Source organism: Antechinus flavipes, chromosome 4, assembly GCF_016432865.1.
Source record: "Antechinus flavipes isolate AdamAnt ecotype Samford, QLD, Australia chromosome 4, AdamAnt_v2, whole genome shotgun sequence".
NCBI classification, from domain to species: domain Eukaryota; kingdom Metazoa; phylum Chordata; class Mammalia; order Dasyuromorphia; family Dasyuridae; genus Antechinus; species Antechinus flavipes.
Window position 1 is genome coordinate 369,648,289 of NC_067401.1, and position 27,735 is coordinate 369,676,023.

Below are 27,735 nucleotides of genomic sequence, written 5' to 3' on the forward strand. Positions count from 1 at the left end.
TGAGTTATCTATTATATATTGCATGGTTATGATGCAAATAAATAGTAATCTTGGTATATTGGAATATAAAGCAACATAAATAAGCAATCATAAGTAGCCCATGTTTACATAGCATTTATTTTTTTTTTCCATTTGTTTATTCTGCAGGAGCATGATATAGTAGAAAGTATTAAGGATCAGCAATCAGAAGGCTCAGTTTCTATTTCCATTCTTCTTGCCAGCTATATGACTTCACTTGAGTTTCTTCACTATTTATTGTCTGTAGTACCCATTCTTCCTATTTGACTAGTTGTTTTTGACAATCCTGAAGATATCTGGGAAGGAGATAGGCACATAGAAAGATAGATAGATGGATAGATAGATAGATAGATAGATAGATAGATAGAAAGAAAAAAAAAGAATAGATAAAATAGGATACATAAGACACACACACACATTCATACGCATATTGGGCAAAAGTATAAAAAGTACTTGAAGAAATATTTCTAATCCCTATTCTTTTTTACTTCATACAATTAATTTACATAAGCAAGAGTAAAAAACTATTCAGGCTTAGAAATCTTTTTAGTCTCAAAGATAGATGACTGAAAATGATTCTCTTAAAAGGAGACTATTTCCTTATTTCACATTTTGCAGTCTTTCAGGTTGAAAGTACCTGTTTAATACATTAGATATATTATGTCATATTATATAATACATGAATTATATCTGTGTGTATACATATATATGTATATATGTACACATAAATATATTGTATATGTGTATATATACATACATATCTGTCTTATTTATGGAGAGAAAGATACCTCAAATTTAATTCTTCAAAATTGAACATGTAGGTTATGTCTCTAGCTTGAAAGATTACAAAATGGAAAATAAGGAAATAGTCTTTTAACTGAATCATCTTCACTGTTGTGTTTCTGAGACTAAAAAGAGCTCCAAGCTCTACTCTTTCATTCATTGTACAGTCACATTAAAAAAAAAAAAAAAAAAAGCAAAACTCTGGAACTAGGAATACTTTTTCAGTTTGGTAGTACTTTTAACCAGTCATCTATAGCTGGTTTTTTTATTTTAAGTTGATTTATGTTTTTTTTCTCATTTTTTCCTTCTTCAAACATTGCATCTAAATTTGTTTTCCATTGAAAAGAAAGCATCCACTTAAAAGTATGTCTGTAAAGATACAGAGGAAGTACACATTGTATATCATGATAGATTTATATTATTTCAATTTAAACTTAAGTTCCCTTACTCTTTGATTAAACACACTTCTGCCCTCTGCAATATTTCTTTTATCTCAGAAATCTCATTGTACAGAAAGAAGAGGAGGACTTGAATTATGTAGAATTTATTTTATAACTTTTTCTTTAAATGCTCTGGGAAGACCTTTTTCATAATTCTGTGTGGTTTCTTCTGCTTTCTTTCTTAAATTTATTTAAACATTTTAAAAACATCTTATTATAATCTATATCCTGTTTTGCTTTTTTGCAATAACTTATTAAAGTGAGGTTGGGAAGAGAAAAATTGTATGTTAACTATTATATTTAAAAGGAATAGCAACTTTTGTAGTTTCCTGTGTAATCTTTTTTCCTACTCTATTATATTATAGAAATGCTTATTGTATTTGTTGTTTAGAATAAAATAAAATAAAATAATAGCTTTTTATTTTTCCAAATATATGCAAAGATAGTTTTAACATTCACTTTTTCAAAACCTTGTGTTCCAAATTTTTCTTCTTTTTTCCCTCTTCCATCTCCACACAGCAAGCAAACCACTATAGATTAAACATGTGCATTTCTTCTACACATATTTCCATATTCGTCAGGCCGCATAAGAAAATCAGATCAAAAGGGGGAAAAAATAAGCAAAGAAACACCAACCAAAAAAGGTGAAAATACTGTGCTTTCATCCACATTTATTTCCAAATAAATGAGCTCTCTCTCTCTGGATGCACATGGCTTTTTCTATCACAAGTCTATTGCAATTGCCTTGAATCACCTCATTGTTGAAAAAAGCCATGTCCTTCACAATTGATCATCATATAATCTTGTAGTTACTGTGCACAATGTTCTTGGTTCTACTCACTTCTCTTAGCATCAGTTTATATAAGTCTCTTCATGCTTTTCTGAAATCATCCTGCGGATTGTTTCTTACAGAAAACTAATATTCCATAGTATTCATATGCCATAACTTATTCAGCCATTCCCCAACTGATGGATCCATTCAATTCTAGTATTTTGCCACTACAAAAAGTGCTGCCACAAACATTTTTGCCCATATGGGTTCTTTCTTTAAAAAAACAAAACTTTTTAACAGGAGGGTATACTACAAGTTTATATACCTGTTTGCAAATAGGCGCAACCATTTAGAGGGCCCCCGAAGTTGAAAAATGATTGTTTTATTTAAAAGTAAATATAAGATCAAGTTTCGTTTTACCTAAAAATTATAAACAAGACAATGAGCTCTTTAGGAAGTTAGTTTCTCAGAAATATTTGAAAACTATAATTGCTTATTGGAACTGATTTTCACTTAGGAATGGTAATTTTGCATTGTCAAGTATACTCAATAATAGCTTGTTTCAAGTGATATTGATAATTATCAAAATTCGGCAATATATGTGATAATGGTTATTGTATATAAATATTTAGTATAAGGGGTTGATGTTGGCTGTGCTTTGCTGAAGGCTAGGGATACAAAAGAAAAAAGTGAAATATTCCTATTCTCAAGGAGATAATTTTCTAATGGGGAACTATAGTACATAAGGGGGAATTATTAAGGAAAAGGTGATATGGTGCAGTTATCTAGGAAGTAATATGGAGGCTAACTTCTGGGCAAGAAGAAGTGAGAATACTCAGACCTGGCATTCGATAGGAAGAGCTATATATTTTAGTAAGGTGTGGGGTGAGAATGATGGAATGAAGTGATAACTAGAAAAAGGAAGCTTAATATTTCCATAACTCATTTTGCTGATAAGTTCTTTATTTTGACCACATGATGGCAGTTTTTATGGATATATTTCTACAGAATTGACAGAACTGATTGTTGTGATTTCATATGTATATAATTTTAGTGAACACATCATAACTAATTCCTAAAAAATCCTTATGATAATATGGTCCTTTATACCATCATGTTGAAGGAACATTACTGATAGTTTTCTCCATTCCTTTGTTTGAAGTAGTTTATAATACAATCTGATACAAGGCATATAAAAAGCACACCTGAACCCCCAAAAAGACTAACACACGATGTGACTTCAGCCCTTCTTTTTGATTATTATACACTTTGTTTTTCTACAAACATGTATTAGCTATCTTTGGATTTCTTTCTTTTTTTTTTTTTTAACTTCTTTCTCATTTAATGACAACCACATTAGGAATGTTATTTCTTCTTAGACCCCAAATTTGAAAGTGGTCATTTTGATGACTATTTGGTCACTTATATCCATTAGTTCAAGAATTCTATGCCTTCTTATACTTGTATTTATTATTCTGGCAATGTGTAACATTTCTTTTGTAAGTTTTAAATTCAGAATAGAAATGCAAAACAAACTGCCAAATTATTTGTAAAGTAAAACCACATTTTCATTTTCCTGTCTCCAAATCACAACCAAAATAACTTTAATTTCATTGAGGTTTTTATAAGATTTGAATGAATTTTAAGAAGAAACTTCAATTTTTAAACTAGAACTAAAAGTTACATAGAAATAGGATTTAAAGTAAACTATTATTTATTTAGTGCTATGGCTGTAAACTGCCACCACTATTGCTACTACTATTGACTGCTACTTCATTTCTACAGTTACTCAAGCATCTAGTACATTGCTATTATTAGGAATAATAATAACAATTTACCTTTGCTTATTCAAATAGTTAACTAGATCTATGATGTCATCAATTTAAGAGTTTCCAACAACAGTATAAAGAATATTGCATCCATACCTGTCCATCTTCTTGGACTCATCATGTCTTTGTTCTCACCAAATTTTACCCAAGTACATTTCAACCAAAATGCAAGTTCTTCCCTTTTTCCTGACATTGGCAAGTGACATGGGAGCACATGAGCTGTCTACCAGTTGTTAATGTATTTCTATGCCATTTTATAATTCATAGACCACTTTTCCAGCGATTGAATTAGATGGCCATTGTCATTGATTAAAACCCAAAAAAACTTGAGCCAGAAATCAAAAATTCGTTCTCCACCAACCTTTTTTGGTCTGTTTAGTTCCTGGAAAGCTATATAGATTTAGACCTTAACTTACATCCCTTTTTTATCAAATAAATTTTCTTTCATATTGGGTAAAAGAGATATATATGTTTGTTGATTGGGGAGGGAAGGGGGAAGAGAGAAAGAGTGCATTCAAATAGAATAAATTAAATAAAATTTAAAGATAATATTTATAAAATATTTTGCAGACCTTAAATTAAGAACTACATAAATGCTAGATGAAAAAACAAAAGCAATTGGGACACTTCTTAACTCAAGGAATTTACATTCTAATGGAGTATGTGAAGAACAAGTTGAAGGCAACTAGAGGAATATTGCAAAATGACTGAAAGAACTAGCACTTGAACCCCATGCCTCTCACAGGAAAGCAAAACATTTATACATTAGAAGTCAGGAAACCAGGAGTAGGGTCTAATTTTCTAGTCAGGTGGAGGTAATTGGAGAACAGAGAATAATAGGATCAAAGGTTTTTAAACATCTAGAGCACATATAAATTATTTTTATATTTAGATTGCCCAAAATTCTTTTTCTTTCTCTAAAACACCAGTGTGAATTTGAATTGGCCATATTGAATTCTTAGATCCTATCGAACTTTGTGTTTTCATTGGTTTTTGCATAAAAAAAAGTTCAGGATTGTATTCTGATGGAAGTGGATTTCTTCGACAAAGAGTAAGATCTAACTCAGTTTCAATTGATCAATGATGGACAGAAGCAGCTACACCCAAAGAAAGAACACTGGGAAGTGAATGTAAACTGTTTGCGTTTTTGTTTTTCTTACCGGGTTATATTTACCTTCTGAATCCAGTTCTTCCTCTGTGACAAGAGAACTGTTCGGTTCTGCAAACATATATTGTATCTAAGATATATTGCAACACATCTAACATATATAGGACTGCTTGTCATCTGGGGGAGGGGGTGGAGGGAGGGAGGGAAAAAGTCGGAACAGAAGTGAGTGCAAGGGATAATGTTGTAAAAAATTACCCAGGCATGGGTTCTGTCAATAATAAGTTAATAATTATTTTAAAAATTAAATTAAATTAAATTAAAAAAAAAAACAGGTTCAGGATTTAATAGTAAAGCAAAACTATTATATTCAATTAAGTAACAAAAGTATGATATTCAATTCATTTATTTCTTACCGGAATATTGATAATTCATTAAAAACATACATGTTTTTGTATAACCCATATCAAATTGCTTGCCTTCTCTGTGAGGAGAGCACACGGGGTAAGAATTTGGAACTGAATTTTAAGAAATAAATGTTAAAAAAAAAGTTTTTCATATGGAATTGGAAAGTAAAATAATAGATAGTGACTTCAGTTGCTTTGGCAATATTCATTTTTTAAAAATAAGTTTTTATTGATAGAATTCATGCCAGGGTAATTTTTTATAACATTATCCCCTGCATTCACTTCTGTTCCGATTTTTCCCCTCCCTCCCTCCACCCCCTCCCCCAGATGGCAAGTAATCCTTTACATGTTGAATAGGTTACAGTATATCCTGGATACAATATACGTGTGCAGAACCAAACAGTTTTCTTGTTGCACAGGGAGAATTGAATTCAGAAGGTATAAATAATCCGGGAAGAAAAACAAGAATGCAAGCAGTTTATATTCATCTCCCAGTGTGTTCTTTCTTTGGGTGTAGCTGCTTCTGACCATCTTTGATCAATTGAAACTGAATTAATTAGCTCTCTTTATCGAAGAGATCCACTTCCATCAGAATACATCCTCAAATAGTATCATTGTTGAGGTATATAATGATCTCCTGGTTCTGCTCATTTCACTTAGCATCAGTTCATGTAAGTTTCGCCAGTCCTCTCTGTATTCTTCCTTCTGGTCATTCCTTACAGAACAATAATATTCCATAATGTTCATATACCACAATTTACTCAACCATTCTCCAATCGATGGGCATCCATGACTGGGTTGTATCAGCAAATAAAAATGACAGTATTACCCCCAAAGTAAGAAAGAAACATACATTGTTATAGTTGTGTTTGTTTTTTGTCTTTTTTAAATATATTTATTTCCCCACTTCAACTAAGTTTAATCTATTGTTTTCTGAAGCATCCCAGTAACCTACCTTGCCCTTTTAGGTTATCGCTCCTGTAGGTTTCTTATTCAGTGACTGTATACAGTCAGCCACAATTGTGAAATTTAGAATATATGACTCTTAATTGTTGTATTTAGAGTTACAAAGGTACTTAATAACAAAGTGTCTAATTTGATCCCCTTAATTACAATTGATGAAATTCAGTCCAAGTGACTTGTTCAAGATTGTTCTTCTTCTATTTTCCATGTCTTTTTTTCAACTCACTTACTTAAGCAACTCCTTTTTAAATCTCACAGGTCCAGGATTTTCCTTTTCCTAATTCATTCTGACAAAAGACAAAAAGTGTACTTTGACCTAGTAAATAAAGAGCCAACTTTGTAGGCAGAATGACCTGGGTTTAAGCATCACCTCTTCTCACATGCTACCATGAATATAACATTTAATCTTTCAATGTAAAAAGGTATACTCTAAGTCCCTAAGTTGCTAAGAATCTCCCGAACTGAATATCTGAAAATGTTCTCTTATTCAAGAGATCCATTTTTCAATGAAATCATAGGCTTAATCCTTATCCTTGTCAATTATAATCTCTTTCTTTCCATTCTGGATTAGAAAGGGGTCTGTTTAAATTATTTATTCCAGGATATAGATAATGTGTTTCTTTTCCTCATACTTTTTATATTTTGTAGTAAACAGTATTAGTAGTAATTATTTTTAGGTTTTAGGTTTGTTTTTTTTTGTTTGTTTGTTTGTTTTTTAATGTGTGGCTGGGGGGAGTGTTAAGGGGAAAATGGTTGATTTATCTGAGTACCTCTTATGTGTTTGAATTGCCTTCTTGTTTACATTTATCTTATGCCTATGGTTTACAGAGATGTAATTTCAATGTTTAATCTATATGAACACAACAGCTTCAAGAATCTAAAATGATGATCTACCTTTACTTTGATACCTCAAAATGTAACTTTATGATTACTATCTAAAGAGGGGAACAACTCAGGGAACAGAACAATCTTATTGACTCCATCCTTTTCGCCTGTAACTTCCACTGTACTCTAAGCCCTCTTATACCTATGCATTTCTCTCTCTGTGCTAGATACCCTCTCCTCCCCTCTACTTCCCAGATGCTTCTCATTTACTCTTTCTTGTTGAGTAAGATATCTAACAACCTCACCAGTATAACAGCATCTTTCTTTTTCTTGTATTAGGGGTGCGTCTTGATAGAGTCCGTGGAGGTCGCCAGAAGTACAAACGCAGAATAGATGCAGAGAATAGCCCATACCTGAACCCTCAGTTGGTTCAGCCAGCCAAAAAGCCATGTAAGTACATCAGATATATTGGAATTCCCAGCATACACATGCTTTTCTTTTGACTTAGCATATCAGCCTCAATACTGCCTTTAATAGGAATTCTCTTTCCACAAGGACTATAGCATTTATTACAAGTGGATTTGCTACAAAAAGAATGTAAGATATAATCTGGCTAATAGAATTTTTGTGTCAAAAGCTTTGTTAGTTTCCCACCCTTTCCCGCCTTGTTTTTAAAGCTTATTAATACGCAGTTTATTTAGTGCAAATTTTATATTTACATGTTGTCCTTATTTTCAGTGGTACATAAAATGAGCCAATCTGTGATCATTAGCTCATTGTAGTTGCTAGTTTCAGATTTCACAAGAAAGTCATTTTTGTAGTTTTCACTAACTAAATGAGTTTTACTGCTCAACTCTCCCAAAGAAAATACATTAGGGGCCTCATTAATTTGGAGATATAGAAGGTTAACACAGTAGCTAGCAACAGATTAAAACAAAAATCTGCCACACTAATAACAAGCATAGGTTGGCAGTTCCATTTAAAATGCCCATATGGGCACTGTGAATTATTTTAAAAGAGCCCATGCTTTTATAATTCCTGGTTGCAATTTACAGTTCATTGGTGCATTGCTAAAAGGCAAACTATTTTCTTTTATTAATTAAAAATAACTTAAGTGTAACAAGTTTCAAATTTTAGGGTGCCAAGTCAGAATTCCTATCAGGCAGTCATAGAATGCTTTGAAAACTGATAATAGAATTCTCCTGTTCAGTTGTTATAGTTACAAAATCCACAAGTAATACAATTCTAAGGATTTTTTTTTTTCTACAGTTTAAAAATCACATTCAAGCCTTTTTTACAAATCTGTCTTTTTTCCTTTCCTTCCTCACTCCCCAGCATTTTCTTTAAACTCATAGTTTCCAGGAGGGGTCACTACTGTGTACATTTCTATGAAGAATGGAGAGGTCTTTGGAACAAATAAAATACCTGGATTTGTAAGCAGAAGGGCATTTTAACCATGTCAAAAGAAAAACTACCAGTTTTACATGAAATTGTAGCTTAAGCGAACATATGGCATAGTTTCCTTATGCCTTTCCAAAAAAACATTATGTTGATTATGCCTTCAATTGTCAATCTGGCATCTTTTCTTCAGCTTCTATAAGCTGTTAATATTCTATAAATATGGTCTGGGGCTACATTAAGCAGATTTTATGCATTATAATAAAAACTTTCTAATAATATAATAAAATCTAAAAAACACTAATGCTTAGCTTAATTACAATTCTAGTTTTACTGGAGTCAGTGTTGTACAGATTTTCTATTTCTCATTTATTTTCTGTTGACATGCACTTAAAAAACCATTGATAGTTTCCCTTCTGAAAGAAAAATTAACACATGCCCTTGTTAAAGTTCGAATCATAAGGCAATTTCCCAGGATCACTGTGCAGTGCTGAGAATCCTGGGAGGTAATGGGATGCAATACCTTTAAGAAGCTTATAGCAATTTCAGCAAGCCTCATTTGTCTGAAATAAACTACCCTTCTAATAAATCATTACTCATTATCTAAAGGCCTGTATGTTAATTTTCCTTAGTTCATCCAATTAGTGTGTTTTTGTAACAAACATTTATAAAACTTAATTTTCAGATTGTGTCAGATAAGTGTCAAGAGACAGGGAATCTGTTTTGTTGAGAAAGTAGCCTGGGAGATTTTCTGGACCCTGACTGATCGTTTGTGCAGTACAAAGGCACAGGAATGAAAATTGGGTTGTATTGATTCTAATTAGGAAACATTAAATAAGATTTACCTAGAAACAGTGCTCATGGCTATTCAATTTTCTGAATGATGGGCCTTTTTAAACACAAACCAAGTTCTCTATCCCTTCAACATAAGTGTCTTTTGATACAGGTAGTATTTTGCTCTGTGATGAAAGTACTCAACTTTCATCCATTTTACTTTTATTGGTTATTTTTCTTTAATCCACAGATTATAATGACCTGCCCAAAGATTTCAAATTATATTATCAGAACAAATAAAGCTGAAATTTTTTGAATATACTTGATGATACCTGTATCTCCCTACATAATCTGAAAACAACTAGTTCTCTTTGTAAAGTCTGTGATTCAGAAAGAATAATATTTTCCTTAAATTATGAGGGAAAGGAAAGGAATTTTTAAAAAAGAAAGAAAATTGAACCAGAGTACACAGTTATGTTTCTTCACAACCTTAACTACAGTCCTAGTTTTTCATAAGTGTTCTCTTCTATAAATGTTACACTAATGATGTCCATATTTATGATGATTTGCACTATCATAACTAAGATGATAATGAATTTGGAAAATTTGCCTTTCATTTCTGTGACAGAGGGAGGATGTTAAAACTAAAGGGAAAAAAAACACATTTTTTCTTTATTTTAGCAAAAAGCATATGTGTCAATAAGATGAAAAGAAATATTGGCTCTTCTTATTTCAAAAACAAATGTTTATTTTAAATGTTAGTTATGTTTAGGCTTGTAGTTAAGAAAGTTATAATCAAATATCAAGTTGTTGTCTTTTTTTCCACTGATCTGTTGATCCTTTTGAACTCAATGTAAACCACACATGGAAAAGATGCTGAGGTTCTCATAGGGAATGAAAATTGGGCCAATCAGAAATTATTCAGTTAGCAAGGCTTTACAACCCCTTCTATAAACTCTCACATGCCCCAAAGCAATAAAACACATTTGATGTGATGCTTTCCATTTGGTTCTGGTGTATTTTATGTACGATTTTTAAAAAACATACATCACAACTTCCAGATGCACAAATATGAAGGAGAGAAAGTATTAGACAAAAGAAGAACTTAACAGAATTATAGAAATGGAAACCAGAACTGAAGAAATAAATGTACATTTAAGGAAAGAATTTTTTTTAAATGCTCTCTCATTGTGGTACTTGCTTTATTTGGAAAACTGGGTGTGTGTGTGTGTGTGTGTGTGTGTGTGTGTGTGTGTGTGTGTTCGTTTGTTTAATCGGGGGAATTGTGTGTGTGTTTATTTGATTAGGTGAGGAATTATGACATAGGGTAAAACCAGTCTCCTATTTAGTGCATCTCATGAGATGAGGTTATATATAATCACTTATTCAGTGAGGCAAAGGACTATGACCTTTACCCTTTTTAAAGGAATTAAGACAATTAATGATTTTGGATCTATGATTTTTATAGGCAGTCACCTCTAACCTACATTATTTTGAGTATTCCTTTTAAAATGTTATAATTTTCTGGTACAGCATTGGGGCTTTTGATAATGACAACATATATGAAACAGCACTTTCTTTTTATTTATTTGCAGGAAATAATAAGACACAAAGTCTCTTTGTCCAACAAGGAAAATAAGAATTGGTTGATTTTATTCCATTCTTTATTGATTGGCACAAAATTTTGATCAAAAAAATCAGATTAAAGTCTGCTTAAAAGAAATATATTCTCAAATTAATGTGACTACTTGTTAGCTAATACCTTATTAATGTTAGTTTAGGAAAATAGAATATTTTATGGTTGAGAAAAAACAGGATGATACTACTAGTGATGTTGTAGTGCTCTGGTCCGTTCCTGCAGATAACAAGATTGTCTCACATTTGCTGGTGGCTGAACCGGAGAAGATCTATGCCATGCCTGACCCTACTGTTCCAGACAGTGACATCAAAGCTCTCACTACCCTCTGTGACCTGGCTGACAGAGAACTGGTGGTCATCATTGGATGGGCTAAACATATTCCAGGTACATTAACAACAATACCAGTAAAAACAATAAAAACACATAATGAAAGAACAATACAAAACAAAATCCACTTTTGACTTTTCAAACTCTTTTAAAAACCAACAGAACCTTCTAGCTTTTAAAAAAGATTCTATGGTCTTGTGATTTCTATATTTCTTCATGTAGTGCAATAGTTATGTATGTTGAAAATTTCCATTTTCAGACTTTTTACAATATAAAAAGAAATATGATTCCAATAATTCTTTCATAACTCATGCAATACCATGTTATTATTAATTTATGAAATGCTTTGTATTTGATGGCTTTCTTTTAAAGATAAGAAGTTATAAATGGCCTGATCTTTTTTGATGATTCTTTGAAAGCTTTTGCCATTTTGCTAAGATAACACTGATCCATTTGCACCAACTTGATTTTATCACAATTAAATACCTTTTTTTTTTCCTATTAGAAAGCTTGGTAGAATGCATCAAAAAAGCAAAATATTTAAAAATTTCTTTGATAAAGGATTTGGAATCACTGAACCCCCACAAAAGTTACTGCTTCTTGGTAATAGCCTCAATTTTACCCTCTTTCATTCTCTGGGCCATCTGTAGTAAGTATTTTCTCTCTCTCTCTCTCTTTCTCTCTCTCTCTCACACACACACACACACACAGACACACACACACAGACACAGACACACACACACACACACACACACCCCTCTTTCATTCAAGGTTCTGGTTTGATGATGAAATGTTTAGTTTCTATTAGTATCACAATTTATGGATGAAATATTTAAAAACATCATTATTTGTTAAAGAATTATATAAATATTACATTTTTTTACTGATGTTATTTGAGAAATTTTAATTTCTCAGTTTTTGTCACATGAAAAGCATTTTGTTATCTAAGTAGAAAATTATATAAACTACAATTTCAGGGATAGTCAATGTTGGACCCAAATGATCTTTTCCCCCATGAACTTTGTATCACAAATGGTTTATAAACAAGCTTTTGAATCATGAGCAATGTTTTTCTGGTACAGTTAACTTATTTCTGTCTCCTTAAACTAGTTTGTCTTTATGCTTTGAATGCTACAGTAATTTCTTTAATCAAATTGATGGAAGTCCCTTTCCCAGCCCACACTGAAACCAATTTATTGGTCATGATACGCCAGCTATGTTGCTAACAGTCGTAACGAACTGTCAGGCAATATCGCAGTGAAGCTAATTTGAAGTCATTAGGTGTGCAGCATTCAGGCAACAATTTGTTACAGTGGTTAGGAACACAGCTGACATTTCTGAATGGCTTTGTTCAGTGCAGTTCTAGATGAGCCCAAGCAAATTGTAGACTAATTTAAACATCACTCTGTATTATACCAGCTACTTTGTCTTACACTGTTTGTTAATAAAGCACCCCAAATTAAGTCAAAAGTAGTTAAATAGGTGAGCTTGAGAGTTTGTTCTTTGGATGATACCAACTTCTGGATTATTAAATGCAGACTCAGGATGAGATTTTAGCCACAAGACTGCTCAGGCATTTGTTTTGAAATTGCATGTCTGTGGCTTTAAGGGAAGAAAGAAAGAGAAATTTGCTGGGTTTTTAAGAGCCCCTACCCCCCAATGCCAAAAGAGAAACCTATTAAATGTTAAGCTATAGGTAATTACATGAAGTCTATATGGAAAATAATTTGAAATTGACAGACGTTGAAGAGATTTGGGAAGTAAAGGGGATGGAGTGAAGTTTGCACCAACAGTCTTCATAAGCTACGCTGAAGTCAGAAGAAGCTAAGATTACCATTTGTCTATGGGCTCTAGTTATATAATGTCAAAAGAATCCAACTGCTTAATAGTCAGTAAGCATTTATTAAGGGTCTAGCATGTGCCACACACTGTTCTAAATGTGAGAGAAACAAAAAGATGTGAAAGGCGGTCCCTAGTCAGTAAATATTGAAAAGTCAGTCAATTTAATGGAAGAACTACAAGTAAATCAATAATTTGTTGTTCTATAAGCAGAATAGGAAGCCATCCTGAAATGTTTGTTCCTTCTTAATTAAGTAAAAAATAATAATTTTTTTTTCATTTTCTGATGATGAAAATTTGTGTGGAAGCATCATATTCTGCTTCATTTGTGGTGTCAAATTCAAATAGAAATGACCCTTGCACAACATTTACCAACTTAGAAAACTATAAATTTGCATTATATGTGCTGTATACATTTTTCTGGTTAAAACTTTTCCTCATTACATATAAATCTGTTTGATCCTCACTCTAGTATCTTGTGATTTTCATACATTTGTTCTAAAGCCTTGTTGACAAATAGTAATGGGTGTTGGGAATAGAAATTACTTTAGCCATGAGCAAATGTTGCTGATTTTGAGCCAAAGATTAGTGCTTCTGGAGAATTGCGAGAGTTTATTGATAGATTTCAAGATTTATGATCTTCAGTTGTGACTTTGGTATATTTTCAATATATCCTGAGTTATTAAAAGTGATAAAATTTCAAGGTAACAAAACAAGAATTAACCTTTTAATTGAAAAATAAACACATATTATTAGACATGAATGATAATACAGACACACACAATAACATCTTTTTTCCTGATTTTGAAAGTTGGAGGCACTTAGAACCTGAGAGACTAAATGATTTGCCAAGCTCACATGATTAATAAATGTGAGAATTAAAAAAAAATAATAATAAAAGCCTGTAACCTGGCTTTCTTGATTCTTTATTCCACAATTCAGTTATACCACAGTTGTTGCTGAAATGGCATGGATTATTTTTTAGGAGAAAAAAAGATAACTTTCTTCAATTGAGAAATAATCATGTGTCACCCTACAGTTCAAGGCACTGTTCAAGACCAATAGCACATTACCAGATGTTCAAGGAAATATAAAGTATTATAGGGATATAAAATTGAAAGTTTTTATATGTGTGTACATATATGTGTGTGTATGTTTATATGTGTGTGTGTATATCTGTATCTATATATACATGCACACATATGTTTATACACATCTCAATAAAACAGGATTAGATTGATAATTTAAGTCTATTTGCAACTTAATGTACTAGCTCAAAACTTAACCTTTAATTATTTAATATCCACATGAGCTTTTTCAATATAAAGTGCAACATCTTTGCTGTAAGTCTTCAGAAAACTGCAAATCCCCATCTTTTTTTCTTATACTCTTACTATCTTAGATTCATAATAGGTGACTCAATTGAAAATTAAACTCAGCTCCTATGGTAAATTCTAGGGCTCTTCTCAACTCTTAGGAATACACTCCATATTTTGATTTTGCCAAATAAAAAAGTAAAGAATTGAATAAAAGACTAGTGGAAGGAATGACTTTTATCAGTCGATAGAATTAGTTGACTTGTGTTAATAAATCAAATAAATGGAAAGTGTGTTGTTATGAAACATAACCATGCCTTATCTCAAGAAGAAAAAGATCAAAATGGCATTAGGAAATGCTTGACTTTAGTTAGGGGAGCGTAAGGGCACAAGAACAGATGATGGTGCCCTAATAGCCCTTCTTAAGAATGACAGGGCCCCGCCATTAGCATCCTTTTATATCCTTGGAAATTGCTCATGCCTCGCTTTTCTGGTTCCTATCTGCCTGACTCTTTTTTTTATTTCTCTTTCAATTTCGTCCGCGCTCGGATAAGCGCATGCTAACACAATATGATTGAGCTGTAAAATGGAACGCTGTCGCCTCTAATCTCTTTTATGTAGATATGGAGGTACTTGCACATTGCACTTCATTCTCTTTCCATTGTTGGCCTTTTGAGAATGGGCTGCCTAGTAATGGAGGCTCAGTCAAATATTAGAGCTAGGTTTCACAGGGTGTGATAAGAAGATTATCGGCCCAGCAGTCAGATCTATTATTGTTCTTTGTGCCAGATTAAAATATTCTTATGTACTGTAACTTCGTTAGCAGAATGCTGAAGGTGCTTAGTCAGATGCTGATGCTGCTTCATATGCTGTTTGGAAAGACATCACCCATATTAGCTGACCTATATAAGTGGCTTAAATATATTTATGGATCCTCCTCCATACCTTTCTTGAAAAGAATATTAGGTATTAGAGGAATAAACAGTTCACATGGGAAATTTTTTCATTTCCATTTTTGCAAGAGCTGCAGGGTCATGTGTCTCTTTTGAATATGACAAATTAAACAGTCTGTTGTCCAGTAAGAGGTAGAATTCTGCTGAAGTCTGATTACTATTTGAGAATACTTGCTCACCATTCCTATGCTGTAACTGTATCTCTGATGCTTGAGGGGAGGGAGGAGATTATTTTACAATATTTGCTTCTCTTTATTGGAGCCCAGAAATATCCAAGTTTGTTTTTAAATGCATTGTTGGATTAACTATTCCTTTAGAAATGAGCACATTTGAAAAATATTGGTTGTATTCCTAAAATTCAACTTTGTCCACTTTGCATGGAAAAAAAGTATAGACAAAAACAGTAAATTACAAGATTCTTTCCAAAAGTGGCTGGTTAGCTTCCCATCATAAGTGTTCAGATTTTACCAGAAATGACAAAGCTATTTAAAAACTATGGATAAAAAACTTGTGCTACACTAGGGTGTAAGTTCTGATGGAGCAAATCCAAGAATGTTTTGAATATTTTAGTGCTAATGTTAATGTTTTATGAAACATTATTGCTTCAGCACACTCTTTGTAGAGCACAATATTTAAGGTTTCCTTTCTAAAGCAGCTCTCCTGGGTGCAGTTTAACATTCTAAAACTGAACAAGAACATGATTTGCTGCAGAGTTGTCATTTTTTAAAATGCCCTTTCCTCATCATGAACTTCTGGTAGCACCACTCTGTGTGATAATGACATGGAGAAAAAGCATAAAGAATGTGGTGGAAATAATCACTTGGAATGTTTTCAGCAGTATACATCAAATGCAAAGGGTATTTGCCCACGTATGTGTGTGATAGGAATAGACTGTGCATATACTGAGTGGTGAACATGGAACTGTATGGATTAGCATCACGCTATGTAAACAGTATAAAACCTAGCACTCAGTAGGTGTTCAAAAAGCATTTGATTAAACACATGTACTTAGCAAAGAAGCTTTTCTATAGTCATATTTATATTTTCTCTGCCATGTGATATATGAAATAATATATAACAATGGATTTATGTTTATCTGGGAATTAAAGTAACAACAGATTCTCCATCTTCTGGAGAATTAAGTTTTCTTTCTGTAAAACATGTTCTGATTTCAATTCTATTTTAGCACCTTTAGTTTAGAACTGGAGAACAGATTAGTCATATAGTATTCTATGCCCTCTTTAATTAATTATCAGTTCAATTAATTGTATTTGTTAAGTCATATTCAGTTAAGGTGCTAGAATAAAAACTCCTTGAAGTCAGGTACTGCTACCTCTTAATTAGACTGCTAATGCTTAAAGTTCCTTGCATAGGAATGTTTTTAAAAACTGAATGAAATTATTGGACAATGGTCTTTAAAATGTCTGAATCAGCTCTATCATCTGGTGATAAAGTTAATTGTATAGCATTATGATGACCAAAATCATCATCAGTTCTTTCCTATCCTATCCCTCCTCCCTCTCATCTTTGTATCCTACTTTTCTCCCAGCATCCTAACCCATGTTTAAGGCAATAGTACCATACAGATTAAACCCTCCTTTCTTCTGCCTTGGTCATACTATCTACAAAATGTAATGATTTTTCTTTTGTGTTTAACTACCTCTCAGGACTGTTAGATTAAGTTAAATCATCATTATGTCCTCAGAAAAATGCTTTTTGAAAGCCAACCCAATTTATTTAATCTATGCATATTTAACTCTCAAATCAAAATGTTTTTGCCAAATTTAGAAGAATTGAGATAACCTCTTTTTTTTATGATATTTAAGGCCAACTTTCACAGATTATAGTGTGTTTCCTTTCCCTCTTTACTCCTTATTGACCCTCTCTTCAACTCTAATCTCTCCCTCCCGTGGTCTGGTTGCACTTTCTCCCCTGCGTCCCCCTTTATCTGCCTCAACCAATCTCCAAATGAATGCATGTCTATCATGGCCTTGGCGTTGACACTCTGGATATATTGATTAATAGTTGCCCTAAGCTCCTTTTAGCAAATCAAATTTTCACTTTTAGCAAGGATTTCGCCTCTGATTTATTCAGCAAAGTGAAATGCACTAAATTGACTTTGACATTCAGGGAAAATGGCTGAAAAACAAAGAGGACAGGAAAGAGATATAAATTGTGTGGCAGCTGGAGACTTCAAGCATCAGAGAAACATTTTTCTATATAATATAGGATAATTTGAAAATACACAGTTTAAACAAGGGAGAGATGTTTTCTTCAGAAAATACTCTTGTGATTTATTTTGGTAATGGAGTGGGAAGTAAGTTTTCTGAACACAGAACTTCTGTTACTAAATTTGGTATTGTATTTGGAAATACATGCTAAGGTGTCAAATATCAGGCATCCTTCCTTATAAAACAATTTTGATTACTTTAAAAAACAACCTGTACAATATAGTATCTTCAAGTCAAGAATACTTTGCATTTTTTTGTATTTTTTTGAAGAAGCAGTTAATACTTGACCTGTTATGTTTTAATGACTTAACTTAATTATTTCATATCTCAAACCCCAGAATTTTTTTAAAATAAGTTTTTCAGATTTTTGTTTGCTTACATCTGACTAGTGACTAATTTTGCCTCCCTCCTTGTCAGGTTAAAAATCTAAAATATGTCACTACTTGGAATTGAGGTATAAAATCATGGTTTTCATATGCAAGAAATAAATGAGTAGTGTGATTGTAGAATTGGGCAAAGAGAAGGAAGCTAATACTCAAGTCACAATATGCTACAAGTCAGATGAGGTAAAAAGTTATATCATAGCAAAATATAGGCTGAATATAAAGGAATATTTCCTGACATTGACACCTTTTGGCTTTTAATATTTTATATGCTGAAATATTGTGAAAAGGGAGGAAGAATGAAAAGAGAAATTCCTCTCTATTTGAATATCACTTTGAAAATGTGCCATAGGACAGATCCTTGATCAAAGGATGGTGAAGGTAACTATTTCTTATTTTGAGGTTATTTTCTATTTGGCAATAAAGCCAGTATTATGTAATGGGTGAAGAGACAGCCTCAGATTTAGGAAGAACTGGTTTCAAGGTCCACCTCTCACATATATTGGATCTATGACTTTTGGAATATTACTTAACCTCCAAGATACAAATGTACCTTGGTTAGAGAGATTTTCCATACCAGGAATTTCTGTGTCTATGAAATCACAGGCCCCATAAAGACTCCTTGGCTAGTACTCACCATAACTGAAAAATAATCATATTTTGATCCAGCTATTTTAAATTTCCAAGTGGCATCCATTATAATTTTGTAAAATCCAACAGTAAAAATGTATTAAATGGTCCTAATGTACTCTTTAATTTGTAAGAGAACCTTCAGGATGACAACTTTTGCGATGTCAACTACAGGTTGTCATTCTACATAGCATTATGTAGGTAACTATATGATTGCCTACAATTTTCTTAGCTACTGTAAGAAATCATCTCATTAACTGAATGAGCCCCAATATATTCTCACCACCTCTCTCCTTTTAACTTTTTAAAAGTTATCCTCTTCCTTTTTTCTTCATTTTCAACAAATCTTAATATGAAAGCTTCACCACTAAGTGACCTCAAAATTGACCCAAGGCTATAGAAGTAGTGGTATTTTGCAAATCAGATAGCACTTACACTACTGTACCAGATATTCCCGAGCATTCCAGGAATTTATTGGCATATATTTTCCTTAACATCATGCTGTTCTCCTCTAATTCAGGGCAATTTCCAGCCACCTTAAATGACTCTTAATTAGGGAAATACTATAAAATAACCATTTAACTTGCTGAAATCATCTTTAACAACTACATTTCCTAAACAGTTTATGCTGTGTAGTATATAGATCTAGAAGCTCCACTGGTTGCCAGGCTAACTTGAAAAGACTCTTTTACAAGGTAAAACAAGACTATGGATTTTACTAAGAGACAGTCAACAACTATGATATTTCTCTGTAAGAATTCTTTCAAGTTAGACTCTATAAGCATCTAAACTTTGAAAGAGTTCAGAATTATTATTTTTAATTTCATACTTGACTTGTATCCTATGGCTTCTTAAGAAAGAAAGAAGGAAGCTTAAGTTGTAAAGTATATTGAAATTAACTTGAAAAATATTGAAATCGTAATGTTGGTATTTTAAACCATTGACTGATGAATAAAATCCAAACTCTTTGCAATGTCTGTTAGGCTTCTCTGTGATCAAACTTTGTCTTTCAAAGTTTCCTTTTTAATTGTACTGTTTTCTGCACACTCTGTGTATTTCATTCCTATTGTTCATTTGATACACAAACATAAGCCTGTCTACATTTTTACATACTATTCCCTCTACCTGCTCTACTATTCCTCATCTTTCTCCTTCCTTTAAGAGTCTTCAAGATTCACCTTCTTTATTGTGTTCCTTGCTTATTGAAGCCAGGTGTGATTTTTTTTTTTTTTAACCTTTATTAAGTACTTCCTATGTGTCAGGCACTGTGCTAAGTGCTTTCCAAATATTTTTCTCTTTGATTCTCATTGCAACCATGTTAGATAGTTGCTATTCTCATTTTACAATTGAGGAACTAGGTCAAGCAAAGATTAAATTATTTTTCAAGGCAACACAATTGATACTTTTGTATCTAAGATTGGGTTTGAACTCATCTTCCTGATTCCATGTTCACTACCTTTTTCGTTTTTCCCTCTAATTGTTGACATTCAACCAATGACTTGCATGTGAGAAGTCATTAAATTAATAAAAAGAAAATTAACAAGATGTATGATTTTTTAAAAGTGGCATTCATGTAGTAGAAGTGAGAGTTAGCAAGTGGACAGTCTACATCTTCTATTAGAATGACTTCTACAGGGGATCCCAGAGCAAGTGGTATGGATTGTCGAACAATGTGATCAAGGGCAACACAAGATGAGGAAGTATGAATGATTTCTATATTTGTACCATTGGAGTACTCATCTGTGACTTCCCAGATATATCTAAGTATGGACAGTTTTCCTGTTTATTGAATAAATATGTAAATGAATCCTTTTAAACCATTCTAATCCTGAAATTGGGAGTCCCATTAACCAGCTAACATATCTTCTATAAAAGTGGATGTAAAGATGTGTTGGTTAAACAGTCAAATTTTACAACTATGGATTGCTGATATAATAAAATCCATTTAGATTTAGAGCAAAAATGTTGTATTCCTATATGATTAGGTCAGCAGCACAGCCTGGGCTTGTTTCTGGAAGTCATCTGAGTCCAATTAAATACTGTAATTCCATGGGTGTCTCCAAAGAGCTGCTACTTTCTCTCTGAATGAAGTAGGCTTCACACCTGTTTAACCTACATTAGGAAAGGATTAATTACCTGAAGTGCAGGGCTCCCTTATCCAGTCAGCACGTTTGAGGCAGGGCACATGGTGACCAGCTGAAAAGAAAGAGAGGGAAAAGGAGCATCTGGGTGCTAATGGCAAAACTGGCTCCTTTTAAATAGATGCAGTCAGCAGTTTGTAAATAAAATCAGGCTTTTGTTATTAGTCTGATTGGCTTGTATCACACTCTAGCTCAGTTATTTTATTTCTGTATCATTAATTGTCCATTGCTATTTTTTAAGTTCATGAGAAGAAATGCTGCATCTTTTGTTCATTTATTCAGTAGCTTACGGGTAAGTATTGAAAGTGTTTGTTCAGGAAGCTGAACATTTGAGTGATCAGAATTGTGTTGTGGGAAGATTACTCTGGATGCTCATGAAGCATCTTTTAGGAATTGGGAGGCAAGGATGGGAAAAACCTGTGAGGTACCTATTGAAGCTTAGCTGTATATTCAAAGCTTTTCTGGCTTTTCAGGATCTGGGGAAGAGCTTGTATTCCCCTGGAACAGTTTCAAAATCCCTTGATTACTTCCAATCCTTGAAAAGCTACATCTAATAAGATTCCATAGTAAAAGATACAAATATAAAGTCTTAAATCTGGAATTGAAAACTCTATTTCACAAACAGGGGGAGAAAGGAAAATAGAAGAAGGCCAGTTAGACAGCAGTTTTTGTTTTTGTTTTTGTTTTTGTTTTTCAGATAAAGATATACTAATTGTAATGGATTATAAATTCAGAGTGATTTCAATATGATCTAGCTACATGATGACTAGTAATTTCATATGATAGTCATGAAAGCAGAATCTACTTCTGAAGAGCTATATAGGAAGGGGAAAATCCAACTGTACTTCCTAATGATGTGACTATTATTTAATCTTACAATGCTCTTTTTTTTGAAGTACCAAATTTTAGAAGGGATATTGATAAGCCAGAGACTGTCCAGGGAGCAAGAAGGAGGGATTAAAGATATTGAAGATTGGTAGGAGTTGGTTACCTACAAGTCTTTGAAAGTTTGTCTTGTAGAAGGATTAGCATTGTTCTGTTTTGCATGAACAAAGAGTAGAAGTTAGATGTGAATTAATATTTTATAACTGCATTCTTCCACAGTAAGCATTTGTAGAAAGTGAATTCTTTCTCTTAGTTTTCCAGACTGTGTGTATGTGTAATATTTGTCATCTTCTCCTTTTAACTAAGCTATTTTGATTAATGACAGTATCTTTTTTCAAAGTACAAAGGCCTTGATCTTCTCCCTTAGTCTCCTTATAGAATCAGCTGTCAATCCTATAGTAGCACTTATATCGATTTCCTTGTTTATACTCTTAATTATCCCTACTCTGCTTCAGGCTTTTAATACTTCTCCCATGGTCCACGTTGATTGCCTAACTAGCTTCTCAGTCTCCATCCTCCTCTCCTCTCTCCATCAATGCCTTATTCATAGTACAATGCAGATCTGAATTAAAATAAAATTTTAAAGCACGTCTTTCTTTATTGTCTTTCAAACAAAATCTCTTTGTCCAGACTGGCACAGTCCTTCATATAATAGTTCCAGCTTTCCTTTCCAACTATATTTTTGGCACTTCATTGAAATGTCCATAATCACCAGGCAAATTGACTTCTCATTTTTCCCTTGCTTTCTTTTTTGCATTCATACTTTAACCTAGGGAACCATCTTCATATCTGTATCCAATCTCCTCCTTTACCTTCTTCAAAGCCTATCATCCATCTTTTGTGATGTCTCCTAAACTAGAAATGATCTATTTCTTAATCTCTCACACCAAAGTTGTTTTTCTTCATCCTTTCCCAACTTTTTTTCATAAATGCTCTTATTTATGTCTTTTCTCTTTTAAATTATATGTTTCCTGAATACAGAGATTTCATTATTTTTTTTCCTCTTGATATCTGCAGTGCCTAGGATGGTAGCCATATTCTCTCATTGGATCCCAGATTTAGGGATTGGAGAGACCTAATAATCAGAGGATTATTAGACATAATCTAATCCTACTCCTTTCATTTCTGATTAGGAAAGCATAATCTGAGGAAACTAAATGATTTGCCCAAATTCACATGAATAGTAGGTGGTATCAGAGGGACTCTTTCCCAAATCCTCTGTCTCCAAATTAGGCTCTCTTTCCACTATATTGCATTGCCTAATAAATGTTTATTCAATTGAATTCCTTCATTCTATCCATGTTTGTGCCTTATTATCAAAGGTAGATTGTAATGTTATAATCTCTGGAGTAAATCTTTACTAAAATTTAAAACTCGAATGTAATTGTATGTAGTCAAAGTTGAATTGTTATCACTTAATCAAAATTTGGCCACGCATGAAAATATTTTTGTATGAATGAACAAATATTTTTTTGGCCTGCAGAGCCCAAATTATGAAAATGTTTTAGATAGTTGAATATGGTAATTAGCTCTGAATCCAGCTTGGCTTTTGTAGACACATGATACTGCCTTTTTTTTTTTTTTAAACAAACCAAAAGTAAGATTAGTGGATTATAGGTTATTCCAAGTTTTTGTCCTTAAGAAACTATCTATGATACTATTAGAACTTGTTTGAATCTAAAATTGTTTAGCATACTAGTTAAATATTTGTGAATTCTACTAGTTTTTTAAAAATTCATTCCATTTTTTTTCCCTCTTTCCCCTGCTAATAGCAAATAATTATACTAGGAGTGTTCTAAGAAAGACCAAATATATTATAACCAAACCAAATTTATGAAGTTTTCTTAAAAATACTTTTACCAATTGTGTCCCATCCATTGCTTATCTATCCCTGTAGCTTATTATTTCTTTACTTGCCTATCTCTTTATCAGTTCAGTTTTGTTTTTATTAAATTTTAGGTAGTTAGTTTTTTATAGAAACTTAGCATGTCTGTGAACTGGAAGCCAATTTTTTACATCTAAAAATAATTTTGTTCAAAGGAAATGTCAAGATTTCTATTTTAAAAACAAGTTGTCCTTCTGTTACTGTTGTGTTGTCTCCTGGGGACTTCCTGATACTAGCTATCCTTGTTTTTTGGTGTTCTAAAGTTCATACAACATCTATCCCTGGTTAACTTTTCCCAGTTTACTGCTGCAACAATACATTCAGAGGTGGTGTAGGCTTCATGTTGCATCCATACTTTACTTGTTATCCTCTTATCAAGCTTTTAGCATCCCTTTGTTTATTTGAGGCGACAGGAAGACTGTGTAAAAGGCTGCTTAGTCAGGGATATCAGCCTTGTTGGCAGGGGAGTGATTGCCAGTTGAAAAACAAGGCATTATTGCTCATTTTTTCCCTCTTATTAGTTTGATTACATTTGCAAATCAAATCAATCCATCAGACATGATCAGGCCTCGTCCGCATTTTAAGGAATAGTAATCTCCGTCTAATAAGATGCAAATGTGTCACATCGGTAAGTAACCAATAAATCATCGTCTTGTCTTTGGCAATCATTAAATATCAGAACCAACAGTCAATTTTTAGTATTTTCAATTTGCGATATGCCGCTGGAATATAAAGATAGATGGACGTAATTACACAAACCAAACACTATTTCAGTTCATTCTAGACAGCAAATTTAGTGGAAGGTATAACTGGCTTGTCATCACACTACATTATTCCTAGCGGTTCATGCAAAGTTCACAGACAAGCTTCAAATGGACATTGCTTTTTTTTTTTTTTTTTTAAACTTCTAACATCTCCATGCTAACAAACCAAACTTTGAGGTAAGAGGATCTTCCTCTCTGTTATTATGACAAGAAGCGCATGTCCAAGCAAACCCTCACCGTCTATTTTTAGAGCCCATAGACTGTGCCATCTCCTGGCTTCTACAAATAAAACAAATTCAAACAACTCTTCATTTTGGGCTTATTCTATTGCCATACCTTTCCCTTTTCTCCAAAATAGTTTTCATCCAGGAAAGTGTGTGTGTGAGGGAGAGGAATAGTCCATTGAGTCATTTTTGGTTTTTAAGTATTTTTGCTTCTCTCCATTTCATAGCTTGCTTTTTGGGGGGTCAGGGAAATTAGCTGGCAAAGTGATCTTTTTCTTGGTGATCTAACAAGATTTTTTCCATGTTTGATTAGGCCTGAAAAAATACTTAATATGAGAATACAAAATGATGCATTTCAAGTTATTTATGTTGCTTTTTTTTATTTGAGATTTGAAGGAACTTGTTAATAATTATTTTCCTTTGTATTTCAAAGTTGTGTTACATTACATTTCATTATAAATGTTAGGAAGGATTATAGGATTAAAACTGAAATATAAGGATACATTTTCTTCAATCTCTGATTTTTTTTCTCTCAAGTTTTACATTTTGCCTTTCTAGTTATTCCTTAAACCTTTTTAAAAAAAAAATTTTATTCCTGAAAATTTATTCCTAGAACTAATATAGCTATCTTTCTTTACTATTCATTTCTAGTCACTATTTTGACTAGGTAGTAATTTTTCTTGTACTTTCCTTTGTTGTTGTTCTGTTGTTCATTTGAGTTCATTTAGGCTTTCATTGGTGATTTGCTTTTCCTTTGATAATTCATTTGATAGATGAGAAAACTGAACCAAACAGAGTTAAGTGACTTGCCCAGGGTCACACAGATTGTAAATGTCTGATTCCTGACTCGAGAAACTGCACTCTGTTCCCTGGAACACCTAGCTGCTCCTTTACTTTCCTTATCCACAAACATGTTCCCACACACATAGCTTTCTTAATAATACCTCTTTTCTGAGACATGTTTCCATTGCCAAAGAATCCAGCAAAAACATTCATTTGCTCATCCTTTTGTATTGGACAAGAATTGCCTCTGTAGTCAGAAAAGCTGGATTCAAATGTTGGCTCTGCTACTTAAAACCTAAATGATCTTGCATAAATCCTTGCTCTTCTTAGACCCTCAGCTTTCTTATCTGTAAAGGGGTCATAGCTTGACAGATATTTCTCATTCTCTCTTATTAGAAACCAAAATAGTAGATTGAGGGCTTTTACTTGGGGCTTAATTGTTTTTGACCCATTAATTTCCTTTATTTACACTGAAAAAAATAAGTGTAATGGGATTCCTACTAATGAAGGCAGGTTTTAAAAAGGAAAATCATATGCCAAACTTTAAAGGAGTAGAACAAAAAAATTAAGTGCTTACTTTGTGCCTAATACTGTGCCATATCCTAGGAGAACGTGCATATTGCAGAATGAGCCTACCCTTATTAATTAGCCTTCATTCTCAGTTAGCAGACCTCTGGACATACCTTTCATACTTCATTGTACAAGATACCTTTGTCCCATTGGCCATGGAACTGATGGGTGATTTCTTCCTCACTGTTACTGAAAAAATGCCTTGTACATGAAATAGTGGTGATGTTTTCTGTGGTCAGTGTGAATTAGATTATCAAATCCCACAGATATCTATTGTATGCAGTTCACATTCCAAATACATTGGCAGATTGAAATACATAATCACCTTATTAAAACAACTTCTCCTGCTGATTGGCCCCATTTCAAATGCTACTCTCCATCTCCCTATACCCTCTAATCTAGGTTTCCAGCACATTTTCCTCTCTCCAAAACCATATACTATTACAATCCTTCCTGACATAGGCCTTAAAAATGCAGACCTGGTCTCTCCATGTGATTGCTATACTAGCCCGTATATCTAATCCAAGGAACCCCATATGCATCAGCAATTGCCAGAGACCCCTGTGAGGTACAGCTGATGAAAACCATATAGCGTGTTCTTTGAAGCTCAGTACCACCACCTTATGCTCTGCTTAACCGATTTACATACCACCATGGTATGTTTAATTTGCTTTTTCATCAAATCAATAATGGGTCTAATTGAAAAAATTGGCAGTACTACATACAACCTAACTACTGCTCTCAATGTTTGCAGGCTATCAGGAATGTTACACAGCTCTGTGGCAGACACCTGTGTTATTGGTGTGCTCCTGCTAGTAATGCTTACAAAAACAAACATTAATACAGGTGGAGCATCTGCACCAATTGATCACTATGCTATGAGAATTAATCACCTGGCATTCAGCTTGGAGAATATAATTTACATCTTTAATGTATGAAATGTACTATCGCACACACTTGCACCATAGAGGTAGGGTGATGTCAGCAATCTTGCATGCTAAGCTTCCTTAGGAATATTAGCATCCATTGAAATGAATTCTGGTTTTAAATTTAGGCCAGAGACTCTACGTCTCAGTCAATATTTAAACAACCTTTAAAAAAAAAATAAGATTTGAAACTTTGTTCAACAAGGGTTAGAAACATTTGTATATGCATTTGTTGTGATCCAAGTGTGCAAAGGATGGATCTGAAAAGCTTGCCTTCCAAAATTCTGCAATGGATGACAGTGAAATGGCATACCATCTCATTTGTGGCTGGAATGGATTTTTAGTCAAGATATTTCAAATACCTTATAGGTCATCTAGATCATACTATCTTTTTCTGAGAGAAATAAGTGTCATTCAGTTTTATTTTGTTTTCAAGAATTCACTTAGTTATTTACTAAGTAGTGAGAATGCAAAACAAAAATTCTGCCTTGAAGAGGTTGACATCCTACTAAAGGCTGGAAATATATAAAATTATACATAAATGTTCATAAAACAAGTCGGGGAATGATCAGAGAGATTTCAGACAAATCATTCCAGGAAAATTTGAGGATAATCAGAGTAGGTAGGGGAGTTATAAAAAGGTAGTCCAGTTCTGATCAAGAAAAGTCCCAAAGTTGTTGTACTTGAGTTGAACCTGAGTATGTGTGTGTGTGTGTGTGTGTGTAAAGAAGGGAGTAAAAAGGGAGTCTAGTTTTGATCAGGAAAAGTCCCAAAGATGTAGTACTTGAGTTGAACCTAAGAGTGTGTGTGTGTGTGTGTGTGTGTGTGTAAAGAAGGGAGTAAAAAGGGAGTCTAGTTCTGATCAGGAAAAGTCCCAAAGATGTAGTACTTGAGTTGAACCTAAGAGTGTGTGTGTGTGTGTGTG

The 27,735-nt window shown here is 33.2% G+C and overlaps 1 protein-coding gene across 6 annotated transcripts in view; it reads left to right on the forward strand.

Annotated features, from left to right (window-relative positions):
* ESRRG (estrogen related receptor gamma) overlaps positions 1–27,735 on the forward strand; it is a 608,771-nt gene that overhangs the window by 540,034 nt on the left and 41,002 nt on the right. For 5 of the 6 annotated variants that reach the window (XM_051998298.1, XM_051998297.1, XM_051998299.1 and 2 more), the window contains 2 exons: positions 7,482–7,592; positions 11,155–11,337. In XM_051998298.1, coding sequence (XP_051854258.1) covers positions 7,482–7,592; positions 11,155–11,337 — 294 coding nt within the window. The remainder of the gene's footprint in view (positions 1–7,481; positions 7,593–11,154; positions 11,338–27,735) is intronic. The other variant, XM_051998295.1, reaches the window with a different exon arrangement.